This window comes from Phyllostomus hastatus, unplaced genomic scaffold (assembly GCF_019186645.2).
Source record: "Phyllostomus hastatus isolate PE091 unplaced genomic scaffold, TTU_PhHast_1.1 phas_scaffold_585, whole genome shotgun sequence".
Classification (NCBI taxonomy): Eukaryota; Metazoa; Chordata; class Mammalia; order Chiroptera; family Phyllostomidae; genus Phyllostomus; species Phyllostomus hastatus.
This window is the reverse complement of record NW_025334037.1, coordinates 20,349,952-20,371,668: the sequence shown is the minus strand read 5'-3', so window position 1 is coordinate 20,371,668 and position 21,717 is coordinate 20,349,952. Positions and strand designations below refer to the sequence as shown.

Genomic DNA, 21,717 nt, shown 5'->3' with positions numbered 1-21,717 from the left:
ACCTTCAGAAAAGATAATAGCAGTTCCAACCTCATTATTTCAATAGTTTCATTCAGTGACCCCATGTCCTGGGCACTGTTCTAGGCACTGGGATCAGGGCATTGAACAAGGCATAGGCGAGGTCACTGTCCCAGGGGAGGTTATGGTCCAGGGGAGTAGACAGACATTCAACAAGTCGGCAACACAGCCTGATAAATGTTGTGACAAAGTACCAGGTGCTTTTCCTCCGTAAGACTTTCGCTGCCCGAGAGCGATGTCTCCCTAAGGCAATGTCGTTTCAGCTGAGCACGGAAGGGATGGATTGGGCACTAGCAGGCCCGTCTAATAATCAGCAAACCTCATGGTCAGGAAATTCACCCTCAGAATAACATATAAGTCATTTTGGTCTAATAGAATCCATTTCCTCTCGCTCTTCCATCATTAGATTCTGAAAAGAAGCAGCCCCCTTCCTGTGGAAGAAACAGTCACATGCTAGAGGTCTACATTAAACATCCCTTGGGCTCCTCTTCCCTGCATGCAGTCATAATAAATCTTTTAATGGTATTTAGGTGGGGGGAACAAAGGAATGGAAAACAAATTTTAAAATCCTGATGTTTCTCCCCCTGCTGTTCGGCTCCTTAGCTAACGACATAGTGGCAGGGGGCCTGGCCCAGAAAACCCTCCTGTACATCTTTGGGCTTATTAAAAACTGTTAGGAATGATGAAACCCTTATGAAAGAGCAATTATTAATATCAAGTTCAACAGTCCGTTCTAGACTCCCTGAAAGCAAGTCAGGTCCATCAGGAGCCAACATAGTTTGATGACATGGTCATCAGTTTGAAGGGGGGGAAGAACCAGGGTTTAGATCCTGAATCTGCACTAATTAGCTATATGACCTTGGGAAAGCCATTCAATTTCTCTTCTGTACTGGAGGATAATAATGCTCACCACGAATGAGTTAATGCGAGGGCTAGATTAGAGAATGGAGCTGAAAACACTTCATGCATGTTAAAACACGCTGGGAGCAGTTATAGAAGAAAGAAGTCAGCTATGTGCCTTGGGGGTCATCGTCTCATAATTTACAGGGAGAGATGCTTGTCCAAGGTCCCAGTAATTCTTTTTTAATGAAGCACTACAGATTAGTGGTCCTTACGCATGGTGTAGCTCCAGCAGAGCTGAGATGCGTTGCAATAGTGAGTTTCTAATATACAATGCTCAAGTGTGCAAAAGACTATTTCCTGCACATTTTAATGGATTTAAAGTTATTTTCTGATATGATTTTGTTGGGAAGAGAAAAGGATAAAGTTATAGCTATTCTGATTGAGTATAAGCCACAGATCACCTAAGCCTCAGAGTGCCGTGTCCCCCAAGTGAACCCAACTCACGAGGTGTGTCTTCTCAGAAGCCTGAGGGCGTGGCTTAGGAACACAAGGACTTAGCTTTGCCTCTCTTTTTCTTTAGCTTGTATAGCATCTCAAACCACAATTCTACCATAGAGGTGGACACCTTTTAGGACCTTACTGACTGTAACAGACATTTTTAGCAATGCAACAAAGTTCTTCTAATTGAACCCCAATTTTTTTAGAGTCCCAAACTTATGCTTAAAGGGAGGTGAGGTCCCAACTCCCAGCTCCAGTAGGTGGATCCTGACTGCTCTTAGTCAAGCACTGTGGTCAGAGTGCTCACAGCCAATGATCAGTCAGTTTGCTGTGGGCATTCCATGGATGTGACCCATTTCTTCCAGTGGGAAATAAAGGGAAGTCGATTCTGAAAAAGGACTTCTGGAAAAGCTATTCCTCCTTTTTTTAGACAAGATGTTTGGAAATAAGCTTTCCTTCTTCCGGTGCTGGACATGGTTTTCTTTTTTTCATAGGATGCCTGGAAGTGTGGAAGTCAATTTGAGACCATGAAGGGGGCTAACCTGCAGGAAGACCCTGGAAGTGGCAGAAAACTGCAAGAAAACTGGATCTTTGCCCTAGATGGCGTAGCTCTGGATTGAGCACGGGCTGCGAACCAAAGGGTCGCTGGTTCAATTCCCAGTCAGGGTACATGCCTGGATTGTGGGCTAGGTCCCCAGTGGGGGCCACGTGAGAGGCAACCACATATTGGTGTTTCTCTCTCTCTCCCTTCCTTCCCCTTCTAAAAATAATAAATAAATAAAATCTTAAAAAAAAAAGAAAAGAAAACTGGGTCTTTGATAAACTGAGTTCCTGGAATTGTCCTACCTCCATACTTCTTGTTGTGGAAAGATGTCATTTTGTGAGGGTCAGTTGCTCTGTTACTTACAGAGATATTCATCTGGCACGCACTGATATGGTGGGTATAGCAAGAAAAACGTGACAGATAACAATTACATGAGGCACGCATCACAGTTTGATGCATAGATGGGTTGTAGCTTATGCTCAATCCTGATAGCTACAACTCCATGCCTATCTCTCCTACCCAAGAAAGCACATCTGAGTCAACAGACATCACATCATCATCGGGAGGGATAATCTGGAATCTTCTCTCATTTATAAGACATGGTTGTTTATAACTGGTCATTTGAATTAGCTGGAGCCTGTACTCTACCGATTGATAAATATTATTATTATGATCAATGCTTTTATCTGAAAGCATCTTACGTGATGGTTTTTGTTTTCTCACCACGTCTGTCCCACTCTCCCGATAGAGTCCATGCTGGTCACCTATAAGTAATTACCCCCAACCAAAGAGACAAAAGAGGGAGGCCCTTGTGACCAAGTGGTTGCACATCCGCATCCATGGGTTCTTGCCTGATCCTCCTGCCTGGACCCAGGAGATGCGGCTGCATGACTGCAGGGTGCTGGAAGTCCCCCTGCAAACCACCCCCTGCACCCATACACTCCAGCCACCCACGTGCTCAAAGCAAGACCAAGACACTTCCAGTAACGTGGATGAGACAGGACCGTAAACAAAGACTGAACGCTAAAGATTCCTAAGTAAATTACGAATTTTCCCCCATGGCTTAAAATAACCCGGACATCACATGACACATTGTTCCCCAGAGTTTAGGTTCCTTTGCTGCCCCAACATGCACTTCTAAAAGTCTGAGTCAGCTTGGAAGTTTCCATGCTTCTCTTCGGACTACTGTCTCTTGCAGGGCGGACATGGTAAGGCAGGTGCTTCCAGAATTTTGAGGAGCAGAGCTTTCTTTTCTCGCTCTCTTACTCAGAAGACCCATGTGTAAGGCAGGCAGAAGAGGCCCTGTGGTGGCTAGATTTGCTATGAGGAGCTTTGACCCTACCCACCAGACTGTCCCCAGGTCGTGAGCACTGGTGGGGTGAGAAGTCCAAGGAGCAGTCCCTCTCCAGCCCCCTCACCCCACCTCCCCACCACGGAACTGTGGGGATCTTGCACACGTAATTGCTGTTATTAATTCTACAGGTCTGGAGAAGCCTTCCCTGATGCTTTAGATCAGGTGAGGTCTCCCATTATATATGCTCTCTCGAGATCCTGTGTTCCTCCTTCCCAACATGTACCTCAAGTGTAATTAAATAAGAGCATAATGAGTTGTTTACTGTCTTCCCAGATAGACTGTAAGTTCCATGAGAGCAGAAACCAAGTCCCTCTTGGTTAAAGTTTTACCTCCAGCGCCTGGCAGAACACCTGGTACATCTTAGGATTCAGTAAGTATGTGTTGAGGAAACAAATGAATCCTTTGAAAGCCACTGATTGTTGACCTGACTCACAGAATTGCTGAGAGGGGATTGAGAAAAAGCCAGGCCAGTTTATGCCAGATCTTCCGGTTTTAAAATGCTCATTAAGTCAAAAAGGATCCAAACAAACACCAAATACGGATGTACAAGGAGCTGAATAGGAAGCGCCAGTGGAATACCTATGATGTAGGCTCCACCCATGCTGTTTGTTCCCTATGGTGCTACAAGAAAACCCAATATGCTTTTGTCTTCCTCTCTTTGTCATTCCAAGTCTTCTTGCCCTGGTCCTCCCATTGTCCTCCTGTTTAGTGCCCGGTCCTCTGTCATCTCCAAGGGGGAAAGGCCACTGGACTGAGAGTCAAAAGACCAAGGTTTTGACTCTAGTCGCATGACCTTGGGTAAGTCACTTGCAGTCTTTGAGATGACCTTCCCTTATCTGTTCAATATAACCAGTAGGCTATGAAATTGCTAGCACCCTTTCACATTCCGGCATGCTATCATCTTTGGCTTTTTGTCACCAGCCCATAATAACTTGTCACTTAGGGTCTTTTTCCTCTTCTGTCTCTTTGTATCTGTACTTTGGTGCTCTTTGTAGGGGCCCAGCTCCACATAAGCTAGAAGAGCCTGCTGTTCTCTATGGTGATCACCATGTGACACAAGGGGTCAAATCCTCTATATGGTGCCTGTGGCAGACATCACTAATGGATCACAGAACTCTCCGTGGCTGAGCCAAAACCCTAACAAAGCATCCAGAAACCCTCCCTTCCTTGCCTCTAGCACTCTCATGGAGCTACCCCAGCGAGGGCATTGCAACTGAACTTGGCAGGGCACCCCGATCCCCTGCCAGCCTGACAGAACCTTCATGCTTCAGGAAATGGCAGAACCAAGAAGCCCGAGCACATACCAGGTCCTCCTCGATAAGCACTGCCCAGGAGGGGTGGCAGCTCGGAGGAGACTGGTGAGCATTCCAAAGAATACAATTTCAACGATTGGGGTCAACCAGCAACAGGAGACAGAGATAAAGGAGAAAGTTACCTTAGGTAATAATAGGACCTTGTAGTTCTACATCACGTGTTTCTCCCGACCAGCACAAAACACTTTCACACCAACAGGCAAAGGTGGAGAGGTCTAAGGGAGGCAGAGGGATTATTTCCCAGGTGGTTTGCACTGTATTGAAGCATTAGACAGATAAAGCCAGTAGCCCAAGGTCACACAATTAGGCTTTGACGGGTGGGAATTAGAGCAGAGTGTCCTAATCTCACCCGGTGGTTATTTCTCGTCAATTCTTGATGGAGCCTTTTGTTTATACCTCGGTTCTGTCTTATCTTACCTGCCCAGGTAGTGGGCTTGCCGTTTCCCTCGGGGATGAGCAGTGGGAAACTTGAGCAGCCCACAGTGGGCTGGCCAGTCTGAGCTCCGACTCCAGCTCTCTTGGCTCGGATGCTACCGGAGGGACCCGTGGGGCCAGTCTGTGGAATGCTGCTGCCTGTCTGCTTTGGGGAGGCACAGAAGAGGCCCGGGTGGCAGCTGAGAATGCAGAGGCTCCAGGGCTGATAAAAGTTGTAATTAACGTGCGCGTACAACCCTTTCATCTTCAAAGGCTTCATTCACATCAGCTCGTAATTCCTCCTATCACCGCTATGGGTGAGGCATCATTTCTGTCCTCTCGGTTTGCAGATGGAGAAGCTGATGTGGAGAAGGGGCCTTTTGCCAAGAAGTCTGGCCCTTATTCACACAGAGGAGATTCCTGGCTTCCAGCGTCTAACTTCCACTGGGGTGATGGAAAAACACAGTGGAAATCAATCGTAAGAGAAGGCTCAAGAGACTTCACTCCTCTGGGTAGGAGACTGCATTTAATATTGTTCCAGAAGGAAGCAGAGTCTACAGTATGGCTACTAGACTGGATTTGAGCAGCTAAACTCCCCGAGGTACACACAACTACCAAAACATTAGCTAGAAGAGCCTGCTGTTCTCTATGGTGATCACCATGTGACACAAGGGGTCAAATCTTCTATATGGTGCCTGTGGCAGACATCACTAATGGATCACAGAACTCTCCGTGGCTGAGCCAAAATTTGGCTTCTTCACAGAGCCCCCTAGGCATCCTCTCGTAATCAATGGGCCATGTGACATGGGCTGAAATCTATTTGCTGCTGCTGCTGTCGGGCTTGTTTAGGATTCCCTTAACTTGCCAGTGTCCAACTCAAGCAAAGTTGCCCAAGTTCTATGTCAGCCAGTGTTGGAGCTGGCCTGCTTCTGAACTCTGTGCAGCACTGTCTGAAGAGGGTGTCATGAGAACTTCTCTGAGACGGAAGAACTGGATCTTGTAAGACAGAGCCAGGGTTACCTGATCACCTGAAATCTGTCCAACCTCCTCCTTCACTGTTCTTCAATACAGACTCTTATTCAGACAGGCCGAGCCCTCTCCTGACCCCAGGCAAGCCATCCTTAACTCCTCCACTTGGAACGTTTCAGCTGTTCCTCTCTCCTCGCTCCGCCCACCTTACCTACACTCATTGCATCCTCAAATTCTGCTCCATCCATGACACCAGCCCATACAATTGCTGCTCACGGAAGTATCTGCTTTCCTTCATCCACTGGCACTTGATGACATGTAACCTGGTGTGGTTCTTTCATCCATTTAATTTTTCTCCTACCCAGAAATCACATCTTCGACATCCCTCACTTTTCTCCATAGCACCAATCCCAGAGAACTGCTCAATGAATTGAACTGGTGAGTTTGTCACCATCTCACAAGTAGGGCAACAGAGGCAACCAGTGAGGGAAGAACTGTCCTGTGACTGAAACAGAGAAACGCTACATCTCTGCTGGCTGCATGCGAGTACTCACTTCTCCTAGTAGGCTGTGTCTGCGGGACTGGCAGGAGATACGGCAGACTGAGCCATATCCAGCAACCAGGGCAAGCCCTGCGTGGGACGTGAGAACTGAACCCTTCTGCTATTTTATTTCAACTTCTGGTCGGCGGATTTCAGACGGATATGAAATGGGCACACCCAGGATGGACAGCCATCCGACTAGGGACTCTGAGTGGCCGATGGCAGGCCGGAACCCCAACATGGGATTTAGTCTCTAACTAGTTTTGGCAAACTCCTAAGTAATGCAGTCTTTATGACTTCCTTATTATTTCTTATTTTTCCTGAGCAAGAGTGTCTGGTTTCATGGAAAGGAAAGACATGTCTTAGTGAGAGTCTGGAACGTTCTCAGTAGAAGCAGCAACTTACCATCTCAAAGGCCTGCCTTTCTTCAGTGCCCTAGTGTGTGTGTGTGTGTGTGTGTGTGTGTGTGTGTGTGTTCTTTTGTTTCATTTGCTTATTTTCAGATTCCTAAGGCCACCCACAGGACACTCCTGCTCACCCTCTAAGCACTATTTTGGTTGAATATTGTGAGTAATTTGCACCAACATGTTGCAGAGTTCCCTGAAGGGAAGCTGAGGAATCCAAGATGCTCCTGGAGCTTTCAAGGGCTCAGTCAAGGGCTCAGTCTTTTCTCTTCTTCAGGGGTTGGCTTCTCTGGCCACTTGAAGCAACATTTTGTAAAGCAGAGTTTAAAACAACAGGTATTATCTCCAGATCCTGCAGGTAATCCAAGCACCGGCTTCCTGTGCTGTTAGCTGTGTGACCGAGACTGCTGCTAACCTCTCTGGCCTTAGCTGTTTCGTCTGCCCACGCCTAAGTGGTTGGGAGGGTTCAGTGGAGTCCTCTGAGCAAAGCAGAGTCATTCTCACCCACTGGAGCTCAGGGTGAAACTGAGTCGACACGCTTGTTTCTGACATGGATTAATAATTCACTTCTGACATTTGATACAAACCAGCCGTCGCCTTTTTTTTGGCACCACATTATAGTCATGTTATTCTTTCCACTAAGTTTCGTGAGGGTTAGGTGTTCGTTGGCCCCACACAGCGGTAAATTTATAGAACATGAGGCCTGGCAAGGACTTTACAGATCAGCGAGAATCCAACCCTCTTGTTTTACACACGGAAAATTAGAGGCAAATGGGGTGAAAGGATTTGCTCAGCACGGCACTGGGAATCAATCACAGAGAGGAACCAAAATATAATAGCCATTTCTGCTCCTGAAACATTTTCCATGGGCTAGACATTCACCTCTGTGCGCTAAACATTGTTCCAGAACTTCACATGGCCAACGGCCTGACCCAAAGCTGCTCTTAAGTGGCAGACAGGGGACTTGACCTGACATCTGTCTGGCTTAACTGTCCTTCTACACAACCATCTTCTAAAGCCAAACCTCCTCATTCCTGTTCCTCCACGCTCAACATCTGGTGGTCTTTGGTATGGAGGGTTATTAAACCATCGAAAGAAACAACTTCCTTTTTTTTCCCTTTTAACACAATAATGAAAACACCAACATCTTTTCCCTGAGTGTCAACTGAGAACATGAATTTGAAGCTTGGGCCAGATTGGAAGTGAGTGCTGGGACACAGAGGCAGACAGACCTGTAGGAAATTGAGATTTCTGCTGGGTTGGACAAAACCTAATAAGCCCTAAACTTCCCCTGCCCTGTTCGACAAGTCAAACCTCAAGAGAGATACTCTCAAATTGGAGACTGTGCAGAGAAAAGCAATTTCAAGGAGGTTTGAGGATCACTACAAGAGACACCAGAAAAATTAAAATAAAAAGGGTTTACAGACCAGAATTTTTTAAAGGATGAAAAAGAATTAGTCGGACCCTTTAAAATCACCAAAGATGAATGATAAAGAAGTCTTTCTAGCCAAATATAGACATTTCATTCATTCAGCCATCCACCCAGATATTTAGTGAGCACCTACTATACATGGGAAACTGTGCTGACAGCTGGGGACTACAGAGATACAGAAATGTATAGAGAGCTTATATGTTCATGGATGAAAGAGAGCAGATTGCCAAAACACAGCTTATAGGCATTCCCTGAACTTCGTTTTAGGGTTTTTATGAAACCTTAGGGAGAAACAACTATGAAACAATAGGGAAAATACAAGTCACTCAAAAAAGTCTAGAGGGAGGTACCTGACCTCTAAGACTGACATTGGGAAGGCAGCTAGTTCCATCCCCAAGTACCCACTGCAAAGACAAACTTCTGGGCAGGAGACATCAATGGCAGCGTTACTTCCCCCTCCAAACTTCTGTCTGCATCTGCATGATTAGCACTCTTGTGGTCACCCTTGCCCACCCTTGCAGGGAAGTGGTGGCTCTGGGGCTAATTCTGTCACATCAGCTGGTCTCCTGCAGGCTGTGAGATGATGCTCAGCTCTGCTGGATTCTGCTTCTTGGATTGCACACACGCAGAAGTGGCGACCACTGTGACCGGCATGTAGCAGATGCTTGCTCATTTAAGACTTTTGGAGCGTGTGAAGACTGAACTAGGGACCTGAGCAGAAACAACCTCCTAGGCCAGAGGCAGGACACCAGGTACTGACTGCATGGATGATAGTTTCTCTCTGACGTCTCAAAAGTGACCATGTGTGAAGAAGTGTGGTCATCATCACTCCATTATCTTTGCAGGTTCTCTTTGAGAGAGTGAATAGAACACAGGTGGCAAACACAAGGCCCAGGGGCCGAATCCAGCCCTCCGTCTTGTTTTATCTGGCCCGGCACCTTGTTTCTACCCGATGGCCACGCCAAGCTCTCACTTAACCGTTAAGGAATAGTTACATTTATATAGTCCTAAAGTTACATTCAGCCCTTTGAAGGTGACCACAAGGCTGATGTGGGCCCTGATGAAAATGAGTTTGACACTCCTGGAACGGAAGATACTGCCTGGATCCACGACTGGTGTGTGGGTTCTCCTAGGAGGCACTGCGGCCCTGCTCAGGTGCAAAGAGATGCACTGAAGTTGAGACAGATGGATACCCTAGGATGAATCTCTGTCTCCAGGCCAAAACCACCTCCCCAAGCGGTGGTCACCTGCTGGGCCGAACAGAGGCCAGACCGTCTGGTTGTGCTAGGGCTAGTAAAAGGAGCTACAGGACACTTTTAGCAGCAGCTCAACTCCTTGTGTCCAGGTGAGTGTAGCCTGATTCCTGGCAGCCTCCTCTCTGGGTTTCCCTCCCTTTCTCATCAATGCTAAGTGGTAGGAAAAGAAAGTCCTGGCACCATGTACTCTTACGCTGAGGACAAACATTTTGCTGCTATTTGGCTCATTTCCTGCTTTGTCCAATCAAAAGCCAAAGTCCTAGGTGATGGAGAAATATCGATCAGCAACCTTCTTCTTTCATGCCGGCAACAAATAATGATGTGATAATGAGCAAACAATTCAATCCACTGTCCCTTTCAGCCCGACATTCTCCACAAATTCCCATCTCACAGAGGAGAATAGAACTTCTATCCGGGGAATGGAATGAATGAGCCACTCAGAGTATGAATGGAAAGAAGTTTCCATTACAACTTCCTTTTCATTTTTGAAGTCCCAAGCCCCTCCTCTGACATCGAGTGTAAAAAGGAGGGCAAAACCAGCTCCATGAACATCAGTACTCCACCCACACCCAGCTCCCAAATGCAATTCATGAAAACAGCCAGAGTGCTGCCGGGTACCATCCCTCGAGTTTCTGGGGGTGCCCTGCCATCTCGATATGCTAAGGGATGCACATAATGTAGTCACTACGCACATGAGCCCAGTAGCCAGACCGCCTGGGTTTGAATCCCAGCTCCATCATTTACCGGCCCTGAGGCCTTGGGCAATTTACTTAATTTGTCTATACCTCAGTTTTCTCATAAGCAAAAGAGGGATAATAACAGCACTCCTTCATAAGGTTAATGTATGGATTAAACAAGTTAGTATATGGGAATAGAAAGTTAGTATATAGAAATACAAGTTAGCATATAGGGCTATAGTAAACAAGTTAGTATAAGGAAACAATTAGAGTGTTCCTGGCACATGGCTAGCACTCTACAAGTGTTTGCTATTATTACTAATATTGGTGGTGGTTTCTCAGAAATATACAACTAGTTGCAGAGAAGCAAGTGCAAAAGATGCATGAGCTCTAACTCTGAAGAAAGGTTGGGGGGAAGAAAGATGAACTTTCAGGCACCATCAAAAGAGAGCGGCAATGACACCCCAGCAAATGCCCCACATTGCTGTTCTATGTGAATAATCTCTCACCCCAGTGGAGTTTTGCAATTAACCTTTACTCTCAGAAACTGAAGACTCAAGGAAGATTTTTGGGGCTTGAATTTTGCAAATTACCTCCTTGATGACTAAGCTCCTTTCCACCCACCTCGGTCCTATCTGCCCACACTTGCACTTAGGAGGGGCACTTGCCTCAGGAGGACACACCCAGACAGGCAGTGCACCTCGAACTTGGGTCATGAGGTCCTGTTCCCCTACAATATCCATCCCCATTCTGCGTTTGACTCCCTGTCTCCAAGTCTCCCTGGGCAGATGGTCCATAGGTAGCAGGACTCGCCCCCGAAGTGGGCTCTGTGTAGAGGAGGCAAGGTTTCGTCATTGCCAGTATGGCTCCCCATCTCCCTGGAGACTTGCACCTTAAGCAGCTGCAACAGAGAAGGCAAGAATCCTCTGTGAAGCTCTTCTGCTTCTCTCTCAGCTGCTACCACCTTCCAGACGCAGGCAAGGGGGCTGGACAGGTGCAGGCCTCTCATGCAAGGAGTCAAACCTCAGGTAAGCCTCTCCAAAATAGCCAGACTTCTAAGCAGGCGGCTGCTGGGCAGTGCTTTATTTTAAGGCTTAAATTTGGGGGTTGGTGTCATCATCCTGCCTGGTTTCCTACTCCATTCTCAGCTCAGGAATCTAGTGACCCTGTCCTTAGACAGACACCCCAGCCACAGCAAGCAGCCACCGCAAGCAGCCACCAAAGCCCCAAACAGGTGGGTGAGCTCCCTCTTTGGGCAGAGCAAACTGGAGCCCTATGATGGCCAACTGGCCAGCCAAGTGGCCTCCTTGGGCCAGCCCTAAGCAAGGCCGCCATCACCACGGTTATCAGATAACGTAAATGTGTCTGTGTCTTATGTATACAGTCTAGGTATACTACCCACATATATAGATAGTTATTTCTATATTTTAGACATTCATTTCAGTTCAACAGTTACTGGTAACAACTATGGGCCAGCACTGAGATCTAGAACTATGAAACTGAGTGAGGTACAACCCCTGAGGTCAGGGGGCTCCCACAATACTGCAGAAGACCGAGAGACAAGAAGATATGGGAGGTTTGAGGATTTCCCCCTTTGAGGAGGGTGAAAGTCACTAGCACCCGTTGGCTCCCAAAGCTAAAAAGGCCTTCCTGCATGATCTTACTGTGAAGCTTGAGGCTAATTAACTGGGGACCTAGGGAATCAGATACCACATTGGCAGAGATGAGGTTACTGGGGCGGCTGCCATCCCATTACACCAGGGAATCTCAATTGGGGGCAACTTTAACACCAGCACCTCCCTCCTGCCAATTTGGCACTGTCTGCAGGCACTTTCTGGTGTCACAGTTGGAGTAAAGGGATGCATACGACCAGAACCCAGCATGTGGAAGCCAGAGATGCAGAGTCAGCCATTATCCAAACCCTATACTGGACGGTGAGCTATACAGAGATGCAAGGGCTGCTCCTCCTGACAATGACCTCTCCTGTCCTAACTTCCAGTGCGCTGAGCAGGCAGCGCATAAACACTGATTGAGTATATTTCCTAATTAATTAATGATTTGAGGGTGGGTAAATTATCAGCAAAGTAACAGAAATAATGCACACCCCTTTCTCATCCTCTCTTCTACGTATATTCAAATCTTACCTTCAGCCCTGGCTGGGTAGCTTAGTTGGTTAGAGCATCATCCCTATATGCCAAGGTTGCAGATTCGATTCCAGATCGGGGCACATACAAGAATCAGTCAATGAACGCATAGATAAGTGGAGCAACCAATCTCTCTCTCTTTCTCTCTCTCTCTCTCTGTCTCTTCCTCTCTCTCTCAAATCAATAAAAAATTTTAAATATAAAATATTAACAAAAATAAATAGATAGTTAAATCCTATTTTGTCTGTATTTCCCCCTCGTCTCTGTCATGGATTTCTCCAGTCCTCCTGGCTGTGCCTCTGCTTAGCAATCTTATTCTCCTTGCCCTCTAAATTGGCCAGGCTGTCACTCAACCGCACTACATTATACATGTGGAATCATAAAGTCCTTGAATACAAGGCCTACATCCCATACATTTAGATCACCAGAGTAGTCAACACAGTGTGGGACCCACAGAAGACACCTTATAAGTGCTTAACAGTTGACCAGTCATACCCACATTATATGTGCTCAGATGCGCATAGACTTACAGCCACACCCACGGGTGTGTGTCCACTGCTAGCAAGCGACAATCGGGTATGTGGCATTTCCTGGTACTTCGCATACTGGGATGATCAAGAAATGGAGAACAAAGGAAACAACACTAACTATTTCTCTCCAAAGTAGACATTTTGGGAACCAAACATCAATGTAATCGGCTACTAGACTGATGAAGGAGTTGTGGAGATGTGAATTCATTTATGCAAAAAGTCTTACAAAGTTTTTGACTTCTAGTCACACCAAGCCATGTGTTTATTTGTAAAAAATATATAAATATTTAGTCAAAGTATACAGTATGTATCACCTGGTAGAGTATCTGCATACGTGAACTCCCAACTGTCCTAGAAAGTCTGGAATGCACAGCCCCTGTGCCCATGCCAGGCCAGATCCACAAACACAAACTTCAGAAAGCACCCCTTCCTGATCCTGGAAATTGGGCTGGCTTCCCACACCTTTGTTGGCCAGCTTATGGGAGTGCACATTTCAGGCAAATTTCAACTTCCTAAGTAAGTGAAAAGTGGGGTTTAAATGAAAGGTAGGAAGCACTAACCTACCTGCTAATTCTAAAGAACATTTGTGTACTTCCCATTTAAGTAGCGACACAAAGGAAATTGAGTCATCAGTTTCTTTCCGTGCAAAACCCCAGAATTTCTCTGAGGCAGAAAAGATCCCCTTTGTGAGATGTGCTTTGTCTGGCAGCATCTGCACCTGCTTCACTCACTCCTTATGAGAGCCACTTCCCTTTTAGGCTCTGGGAGGAGTGTGCTAAACCAGTGGTGCTGGGGAAACACAGCTTCAGCCCCTAGCTCAGCCCCAGCCCCAGCCCCAGCCAGGACTTTCTGCTGTGGAGGCCCAGCTTACCACCCACTTCCTCCGCTCTATCAGGGGACCCCAGCCTGGAACCACCTGATGTCACAGGCGGATCTGCAATCTCACTTGGGTGGCCACGTGTACCTGGAGCTCCACGCTAGCTTTCAGTTCCAGATCCTTGACTTTTGTAGAGAACTGCGTCATCCTGGGTCCTTAAGACCTTCCCTTACTGAGGCTCATACAACCTGCTAAATGCTGTGTGTTTCCAAAGAGCAGGTGTTGAGGGGGCACTCTGGGTCGGTGCACCTAAATGCATGCGGGTCCACGAGAGAGGCTCTGTGAGTAGGGCCTATTCACACAGAGGGCACTGTCCTAACTTGTTTGTCTCTGAGACAAGGAGCAGCCTCTCCCTTTTTTCCAAGTCTGCAAATGAGAGCTTGTCTAGAAGGGCAGCTGGACTCTGATAACATTATGGACTTATTTTAGTGATAAATAATTAGGTTAGCATTTCTTGACAGCTGTGGCCAAACCTGAGGACACCCAGGCCAGGTCAGGAAGAGCCCCACAGCCTGCTGGGGGCGAGGGAAGACACTCAGGCCGGGCAGCACGTTAGCTGGCCATAGCGATGGAAGGAAGGGTGGGAGACCACACCCAATTTACAAAGTCCGCCAGAGGCAAAGTAATGAATCAAAGCAGCACAGGCTTTGGAGTCTAACATGGGGGATGTTAGACAACAGGGGACCCCAACTCCACCACTCACTAGCTGTGTGTCCTTGGGAGAGTCATGCCATCTCCCTGGGCCTCAATCTCTTTGCCTAGAAAATGGAGTTAAGAGAGTGCTAAATGTATGTACACTGTTGTGAGGCGTCTGTAAGACAACCCGTGCTAACCCCCTCATGAATGCCTAGCATAGAGTTGGTGCTCATAAATGCTATTTCCTAGGCACCTAGGACACTACTTTGCACAGGAGCCTATGGTGCAATAGCTGAGTGTGAGGCTTTTAAAACTGGGGTGCTCCTCACGCCAAGGGATCCAGCAATGGCCCGAGAGGCCCTGCAAGCCCCAGGACAGCACAGAAACTCTTCATTGAGCATCACCTGTGCTTTATGGTAAGAAATAGATAGCTCATTGTTTTAGATTAAACTCAAAGTGGGGATATTGTGGAGCAAAATAAAAAACTGTGATGAGTGTTTAAGATGGTATTTAAGGCATGAAACCCCAGTAGACCACACCCTGCCCACCCATTGCAGGGGGCAGAGGTGGGGATCACGGCCCCAGATGACAATGGCATTTCAGAGACCGTCAGTATGGAGAGTGTCCTTCCCTCACATTCTGTCAGAGAGCGGGGAAGTCATGCCTCTCATCCAGGGTCTGTTTCCTTCTAGGGAAAAAGACGGGGTTTTTCTGAATGATCCTCGGGAGTCCCTCCTCTGAGTCTGCAACAATGAGTCAAGAAATATTTCTTGAATGAATAGAAAAGAGCTGTCATACACAAAGAATTCCATGCTGCCCGGCATTCCCTCCTCCGTGGCGGAGGGACCTCTGCCATTTGAAAGAAAACGGAACCTTTTCCTACTGGCTGCCAGCCTCAAATACGCCTACCTGGCGCTCTGCCTTTGCGGGAAGTAGATGCCCAACGTACGTCTGGGGAATAACTGAATTAATTGATGTGAACTTCAAGCAGTGATGGAGACTTGCTTCCTGGCTCCTTCACCTGGGAAAATAGAGCCAGACTCCTATGCCCAAGAGGGGTCTCTAAGGCTCAGCGTGAGCAGAGAGCACACGCCAGCCCCAAGCTCCAGAGCTCTCAGATGCACACCTCTTCCTCAACACTAGGGGCGCCATTCCCTAGCAAGACCTCTGGCCCACAGCGGACAGGAGGAGGAGACAGATGTGGGTGGGAGAGCTCATCCCACCTGCCCTTCACCCGGGGGGCCACTTTCCTTCACCCACGTATGACAACTAGTTCAAGGTATCTGTTCGCCGGCTCAGAGTTTCTGGGTCCAGTATTGTTTAACCACATGTAGCCATTTCTCTACGTTTTGCTTTCTGATAGGGAGATTGCAACCTTCTTCTTCCCCACAGCCTTGCCCCTTTCCAAAGTTTCCTCCTGTTTTCTGGAGCCCACCCCCCTCCCCACTCCCAGGATAGGCCAACACAGTTCCTTTCCTTCCGCCCCTCTTTCTCCTTCCACTATCTGCCTGCCCAGCCCCAGCCCGCTGGTAAATTACGTCTCGCTCCTTTCCAAGTCTTAATTCCAAGCCAGGGTCTGGGCAGTTCTTGCTACTGGCACTTTTTTGTGCTTCCTCCAGATGACGCTGCCTAAAGGGGCCCCAGAAACATGGGGCAGGAGTGAGCCCGCAGCTCTCTGGGAGAGCCTCATGGGTCAGGACAACACTCCATATTTGGGGGTGGGGACCTTTAAAAGAATAAGACAGGTTGGCAAGGGTCGTGAGTCAGAATCCTCAGAGGTAAAGCAGAAGTTACCAGAAGGCACATGCAAATTAACTTCCCCCGAGGCCCTCCTTCTCACCGAGGCCAGCCCCAGGGCTCTCCCCGCACTCAAGTTTCCCTCTTCTCTCCCATTCCAAGCGTCTCCTCCTTTCAAGGGCTCTTCGAATCTCCAGTCTCAGCCTCTGCTAAGGCCTTTGGTCCACCACAGCCCCCCTTCCCCGAAATCCTTGACAATTTTGTCCCAGCCATACATACAGCCTAGCATATTCTGACGGAGAAGAGACTGGGGGGCCTGGGTTTACATGGGCACCAACCCTCTGGCTGTGTGAACACACGTAAGTCATTTAAGTTCTCTGAGCCTTGGTGTGTTTCCCTGCAGTAAAATCGGGCCAACGCCAGAACACTTCTCGGTGGGCCAGCATGCGGGTGAAGTGATACAACACACATAAAGAACTCAGCACGGCGCCTGGCACAGCAAATGTGAGCAGTAAGTGCCGTCATTCTTCTTCTTATTTCAGGAATCTAAATCATAGAACCCCACTTATCCTCTGTCTAAAGTACCCAGGGAGGACTGTGTCTTTTACTTTCCCGGTACCCCCAGAGCTGGGTTTAATAAATACTTGCTGAGCAGAACTAACCATAGGCTGAGCTGTCTTAATGACCCAGCTGGCACTTCTTAAAAGAAAAATTAATTTTGCTAGTGATAAGGAAATCAGCCATGTAATTATCTGTACATATATAGACAAAGAAAAGGGATACTTGGAATTCAGCCCCACCAGCATACCTCACACACAGCCACCCCCTCCACACACACGGAAAGGCACAGACCCTGTCCGGATGGAATTTTGGCAGCATCACCAGCTCCAAGGCCCCTAAAGCAACCTTGGTGCCCTGGCTCCAGCTCCTTCTCCAAGGCTTCCAGGCAGGAAATATTAGCCACGTTACTGTCTGGATTTCCCCTAACTGATTGGCAGAAACAGAAGTTTACCAGGACTGAGCAGCTGGCCCGTCATTGCCTTTCGGGCTCACACTCCCTGCGCCCCCCCCGCCCCCCCCCGCCCCCCGCTGAGACCTCGTGGAGACCCAGAGCCTCCCCACAGAGCGGTTCAAGTTCCCACTAGTGCTAAGATAGTCAGTGACTGGAGCCAACTGTAGGAGCTTTGAAACCCAGGCTCAATGGGCAGCCACGGGAAGCCAGGACCCCTTCCTGGAAAGCTCACCGCCACCAGCTCTCATACAGGCAACTGCGCTAACAGCCCCTGCCCGGCCCTGCCCCTGCCCTGCCTCAGCCACAGCCCAGCCAGACTTCAAGCGCCTTTGGGACGGGAGCCTGTTGGTGCAGACACCAGCTACGGCGCATCCAGGAGTACAGTTACTTTCCGCCTTGTGCTCGGCTTCTGGCGACCTCGCCCAAAACGGCGCGTCCGCAGCCTGCCGGCAAACTTTCTTCTCTCTGTCTTTTCCTTTCAATAAAACGGTATTTCCATCAACAAACTCTCCAACAATTAAGCGCAAATCTTAGTCTTCCTTAACCAAATTGAACCGCACGGAGCACACCGTCCCCTTGGTTCCGGTCCACAGAACCAACTCAGCCAGTGTGGCTGGCGGATCTGTCCCAACCCCTCCTGCCACTCCCTCCCGCTGCCCCGGAGGGCACTTACCGATCTGCGCCAGGCTCAGATGCAAGAGGCAGAGTCCCCAGGCTGCGCGCCACCCGATCTTGTCCATGCTGTTGGAATGGACGGAGAGAGCAAGCGAGCAGAGCTGGAGGGACCCGAAGCACTGGGCTGGGGGACAGGGCGAGGAGGGCAGCCCGAACCTGTCAGAGGCTGGGGTCCTGCAGGGCAATGAGAGCGCCTCGGAAGTCGGTTGCAGTTTTTATTCAAGAGCTGACTAAGAGGGAGGGAGGGAGGGAGCTAGCGAGGACACACCCAAGCGAGGGGGCTGTGACTAAGCTCTCGGCAGAGGTTTAAAGACGTACTGGCCCTCCTCTGAACTGCCCCTGCGCTTCCACCGCGTTCTCCTAGGAGAATGTAAAACGGCATTTCCTGGGCGTGCGCCGGGAAGGCGGCGGGGTGCCAGGCAGAGGGGGTGCCGGCTGGAAGGGCAGCCTCAAGAAAGAGGGTGACTGAATTCTGGAACCTCACCTATCTGGGTTCAACCTCTGACCTCTCCTCTCTGCCAAGTTTGTCTTTGAATCTGGCCTAGGATGATTCTCTCTGGGTTTCACAGGCAGCTGGATATTTTAGGAGAGGAGCCCGGACAGGAGTGCTTCCCTGCCCACCGTGGGGCGGAGGGGTGGAGAGCTTGTGATTCTTCCCTGGGGAGAGAGGAAGAACAGCCAAGTCCACAGGGCTCAGGTGGATGTTGCTTCCCATCAGAACTGTTCAGAGAAAGAAGATGGTCAGCCATGGGGCTGGTATGGGGCTCCACTAACCCATGTGTATCCTCCAGTCTCTGGCACCTGGATTCCCCCACCATTCACCCGCACTCTCGTCCATTCTCCCCAAAATTCTTCCATCCCCACAGTCACCCATTTACCCATCTTTCCTTACACCCCTCCAAGGCTCACACATCCCTCCCTCCTCCTGGCCACCCATTTATTCACCCACACGCCCTTTCATCTATCCAGCCACCTTCCCATACAACTTCCCACTCGCCTTTGCATACGTTTTCCACATTTCTTCATAAACCCACATCTATCCATTCCCTATCCTCTTCCCCATCCATCCACCTACACATCTGTTCATCAGTGTATCCGCCCGTCGTTCATCCGTCATCACTTATCCGCTCCTGGCTTTATCCATCCTCTCATCCGCCCACATCTTTCTTGCCCCCATGTATATACCTATTTGTGCAAACGAGAATCCATTTCCCCCGTCTAGCCTACCCAGTAAATCTCAAAAAGGAAGGGGACTGTCATAGTCCTTAGAGAGGCATTTTGAATTTGAACATTTATATTAGCATTATCATTTCATACCTACCTCCAGTAGACTGCGATTTAATATTTGAAAATTAACAGGAGTATTTGTTGTTAATGTGGACCACTGAAAGTCAATCTGAATGGACTTCTTGCCTGGTGAGACACACAGGAAATGACAGTGGTTACCAGTAGCTGCGGCCACACCCTGAGGGAGCCATGGCAGAATTTCTGAGGGAATGTGATTCCCCTTTGATTTTGTTATTTATTGAAAGAAGTTGAAAAATGGTGAGAAAATGTACTCAGTCATCTCTTTTTTTTTAATCCTCACCTGAGGATATGTTTATTGGTCTTAGAGAGAGGAAAATATCTGATTGGTTGCCTCCATATGTGCCCTGACTGGGGATTGAACCCACGACATTTTGCTGTACAGGACGATGCTCCAACCAACTGAGCCACTGGGCCAGGGCTTCTCAGCCATCTTTAATTCATCAGCTGTGTAGTGAGTGCTCAGAGATGTCAGGAGAAATAAGACCTGCCCTGTTTTCAGGAGCCTTACACTTGGGTAGGGAATCAGACTCATGGGCAGGCTGTTACCATACGATATGCGTGTACAGAGTGCTAGCGATCCTAGAAAAAAGAACTGGGCCCTTTCCTGGGGAACATTAAGGGGCTCTTCACAGTGGAAGTGATATTGGAACCAGGTCCTGAAGGAATTCTTCAGAAGAAACCGTAGGGACAAAGCATCTACAGGCAGTACTCCATAGTGGTCAATAGCAAGGATTCAGGACGCACACTGCCTGAATTCACACCTTGCCTTGGCTGCTTACAAGCTGTGTGGCCTTGAATAAGTCACTTAGCCTTTCTGTGCCTCAATTTCCTCAAGCCTAAAATGAGGTTAATAACAGTGTCTCTCTCATAGAATTGGTGAGGATTAAATGAATCAAGAGTTCTGGGCCCTGGCTGGTGTAGCTCAGTGGATTGAGCGCGGGCTGTGAACCAAAGCATCGCAGGTTCGATTCCCAGTCAGGGCACATGTTTGGGTTGCAGGCCAGGTCCCCAGTGGGGCCACGTAAGAGGCAACCACACGTTGACATTTCTCTCTCTCTTTCTCACTCCCTTCCCCTCTCTAGAAATAAATAAATAAAATCTAAAAAAAAAAGAGTTCTGCATGTATTAAGTACTAGATAGATATGTATATGTGCATATATTAAGTACTATATGTGTGTTTTTACTATTATTGAGACCAAAATTGTGAGTGAACACGGAAACATGAAAGTGCATGGCTTGTCGAGGCAACGGAGAGGAGTTTGAACATTTGATCAGATGAAGAGTTTGAGGGACACAGTGAGACATGAGGCTAGAGATGTAAGCAGGGGCCAGGTTGTAAACTACACCAGAAAGTCTGAACTTGACCCCTAGGACATAGGGAGCCAATGTAAGTTTTATTATTATATTGTTGTTATGTTTGTGCTGCAATTCACGTAATATAACATGTATCATTTTAACCATTCAGTAGTATTTAGTACACTCAGCAAATTGTTTAGCCATCACCACTATCTTAATCAGTGTGGGCTAAAGAACAGAATACATAAAGTGGGTGACTTGAGCAGCAGGAATTATTTCTCACAAGTAGGAGGCTGGGGAGTTTGAGAGCAGGGTGCCAGCATGATTGGGTTCTGGTGAGAACACGCTTCCTGGTTTGCAGGTGCCCATCCTCTCCTAACCTCACAGGATGGGAGGAGGAAGAGAGCGGGGGAGCAAGATCTTATCTGTGTCTCTTCTTATAAAGACACTAATCCCATTCTTAAAGGGCTGTGTCCTCATCACCTCCCAAAGGCCCCACCTCCTCAAACCATCACACTGGGAGGTAAGGATTTCAACATGTGAATTTTGGAGGGTAACACACATTCCGACAATACTAATGTAAGTGTTCGAGTTGGGGAGAGCCTGCATCCCGACAGGCTGCTCTTCTCACACTTTCAGGGAGAGCATTTGGGACTTAAAACAAAATCACTGAAACTGGTCCCCAACCACTCAGCTGGCATTCTGTGATTCAAGGGGTGGCCTGTCTGAAAAATGAAGGCAGGGCCTCTGAGCCCCACCTGAAGAGCAGACACAAAGAAATGCTGTCAGGAGTCAGAGAGTCACCTTGCTGCTGCCTCTGAAGACACTTTCCCAAAATAACTGGAGGGCAAACTGGCTCCCAGTTAGGTCCTCGGGCGTTAACCACCTGAGAAACCAGTTCTAGTGAATTCCATGGAAAGAATCCTAGACCGAGAGGCCCTGTACACGTTAGATTTAGGGCATTTGGCTTTCCTTGTTTAGAGGAGGGGTGTGAAGCGGGGTGGATATTTGCTAGAAACAGTATTTGTCTAACTGTGTTTCATGGAACTTGAAGGTTCCTCGGAGACCCCCCAGAAACAGACAGAGAGGTCAAAGGAAAGTCTTACATATGGTCTGTGCCCCCCCCAATCCTGTCCCTACCCCAAGCGCAGAAGTTCCACTCACACCAATCTTACCCACTAGACTATTGTGTGATTTCATTTTGACAAAGGATTTTGCTTTTTTAAAATCTATAAAAAC

At 48.2% G+C, this 21,717-nt stretch overlaps 1 protein-coding gene across 10 annotated transcripts in view; it reads right to left on the bottom strand.

Annotated features, from left to right (window-relative positions):
• Positions 1-18,097, bottom strand: part of CD44 (CD44 molecule (Indian blood group)) — an 86,276-nt gene extending 68,179 nt beyond the window's left edge. For 9 of the 10 annotated variants that reach the window (XM_045825322.1, XM_045825324.1, XM_045825323.1 and 6 more), the window contains exon 1: positions 17,873-18,097. In XM_045825322.1, the coding sequence (XP_045681278.1) occupies positions 17,873-17,939 (67 nt within the window). In that variant the 5' untranslated portion in view covers positions 17,940-18,097. The remainder of the gene's footprint in view (positions 1-17,872) is intronic. The other variant, XM_045825333.1, reaches the window with a different exon arrangement.
• Between the last annotated feature and the right edge of the window lie 3,620 nt (positions 18,098-21,717).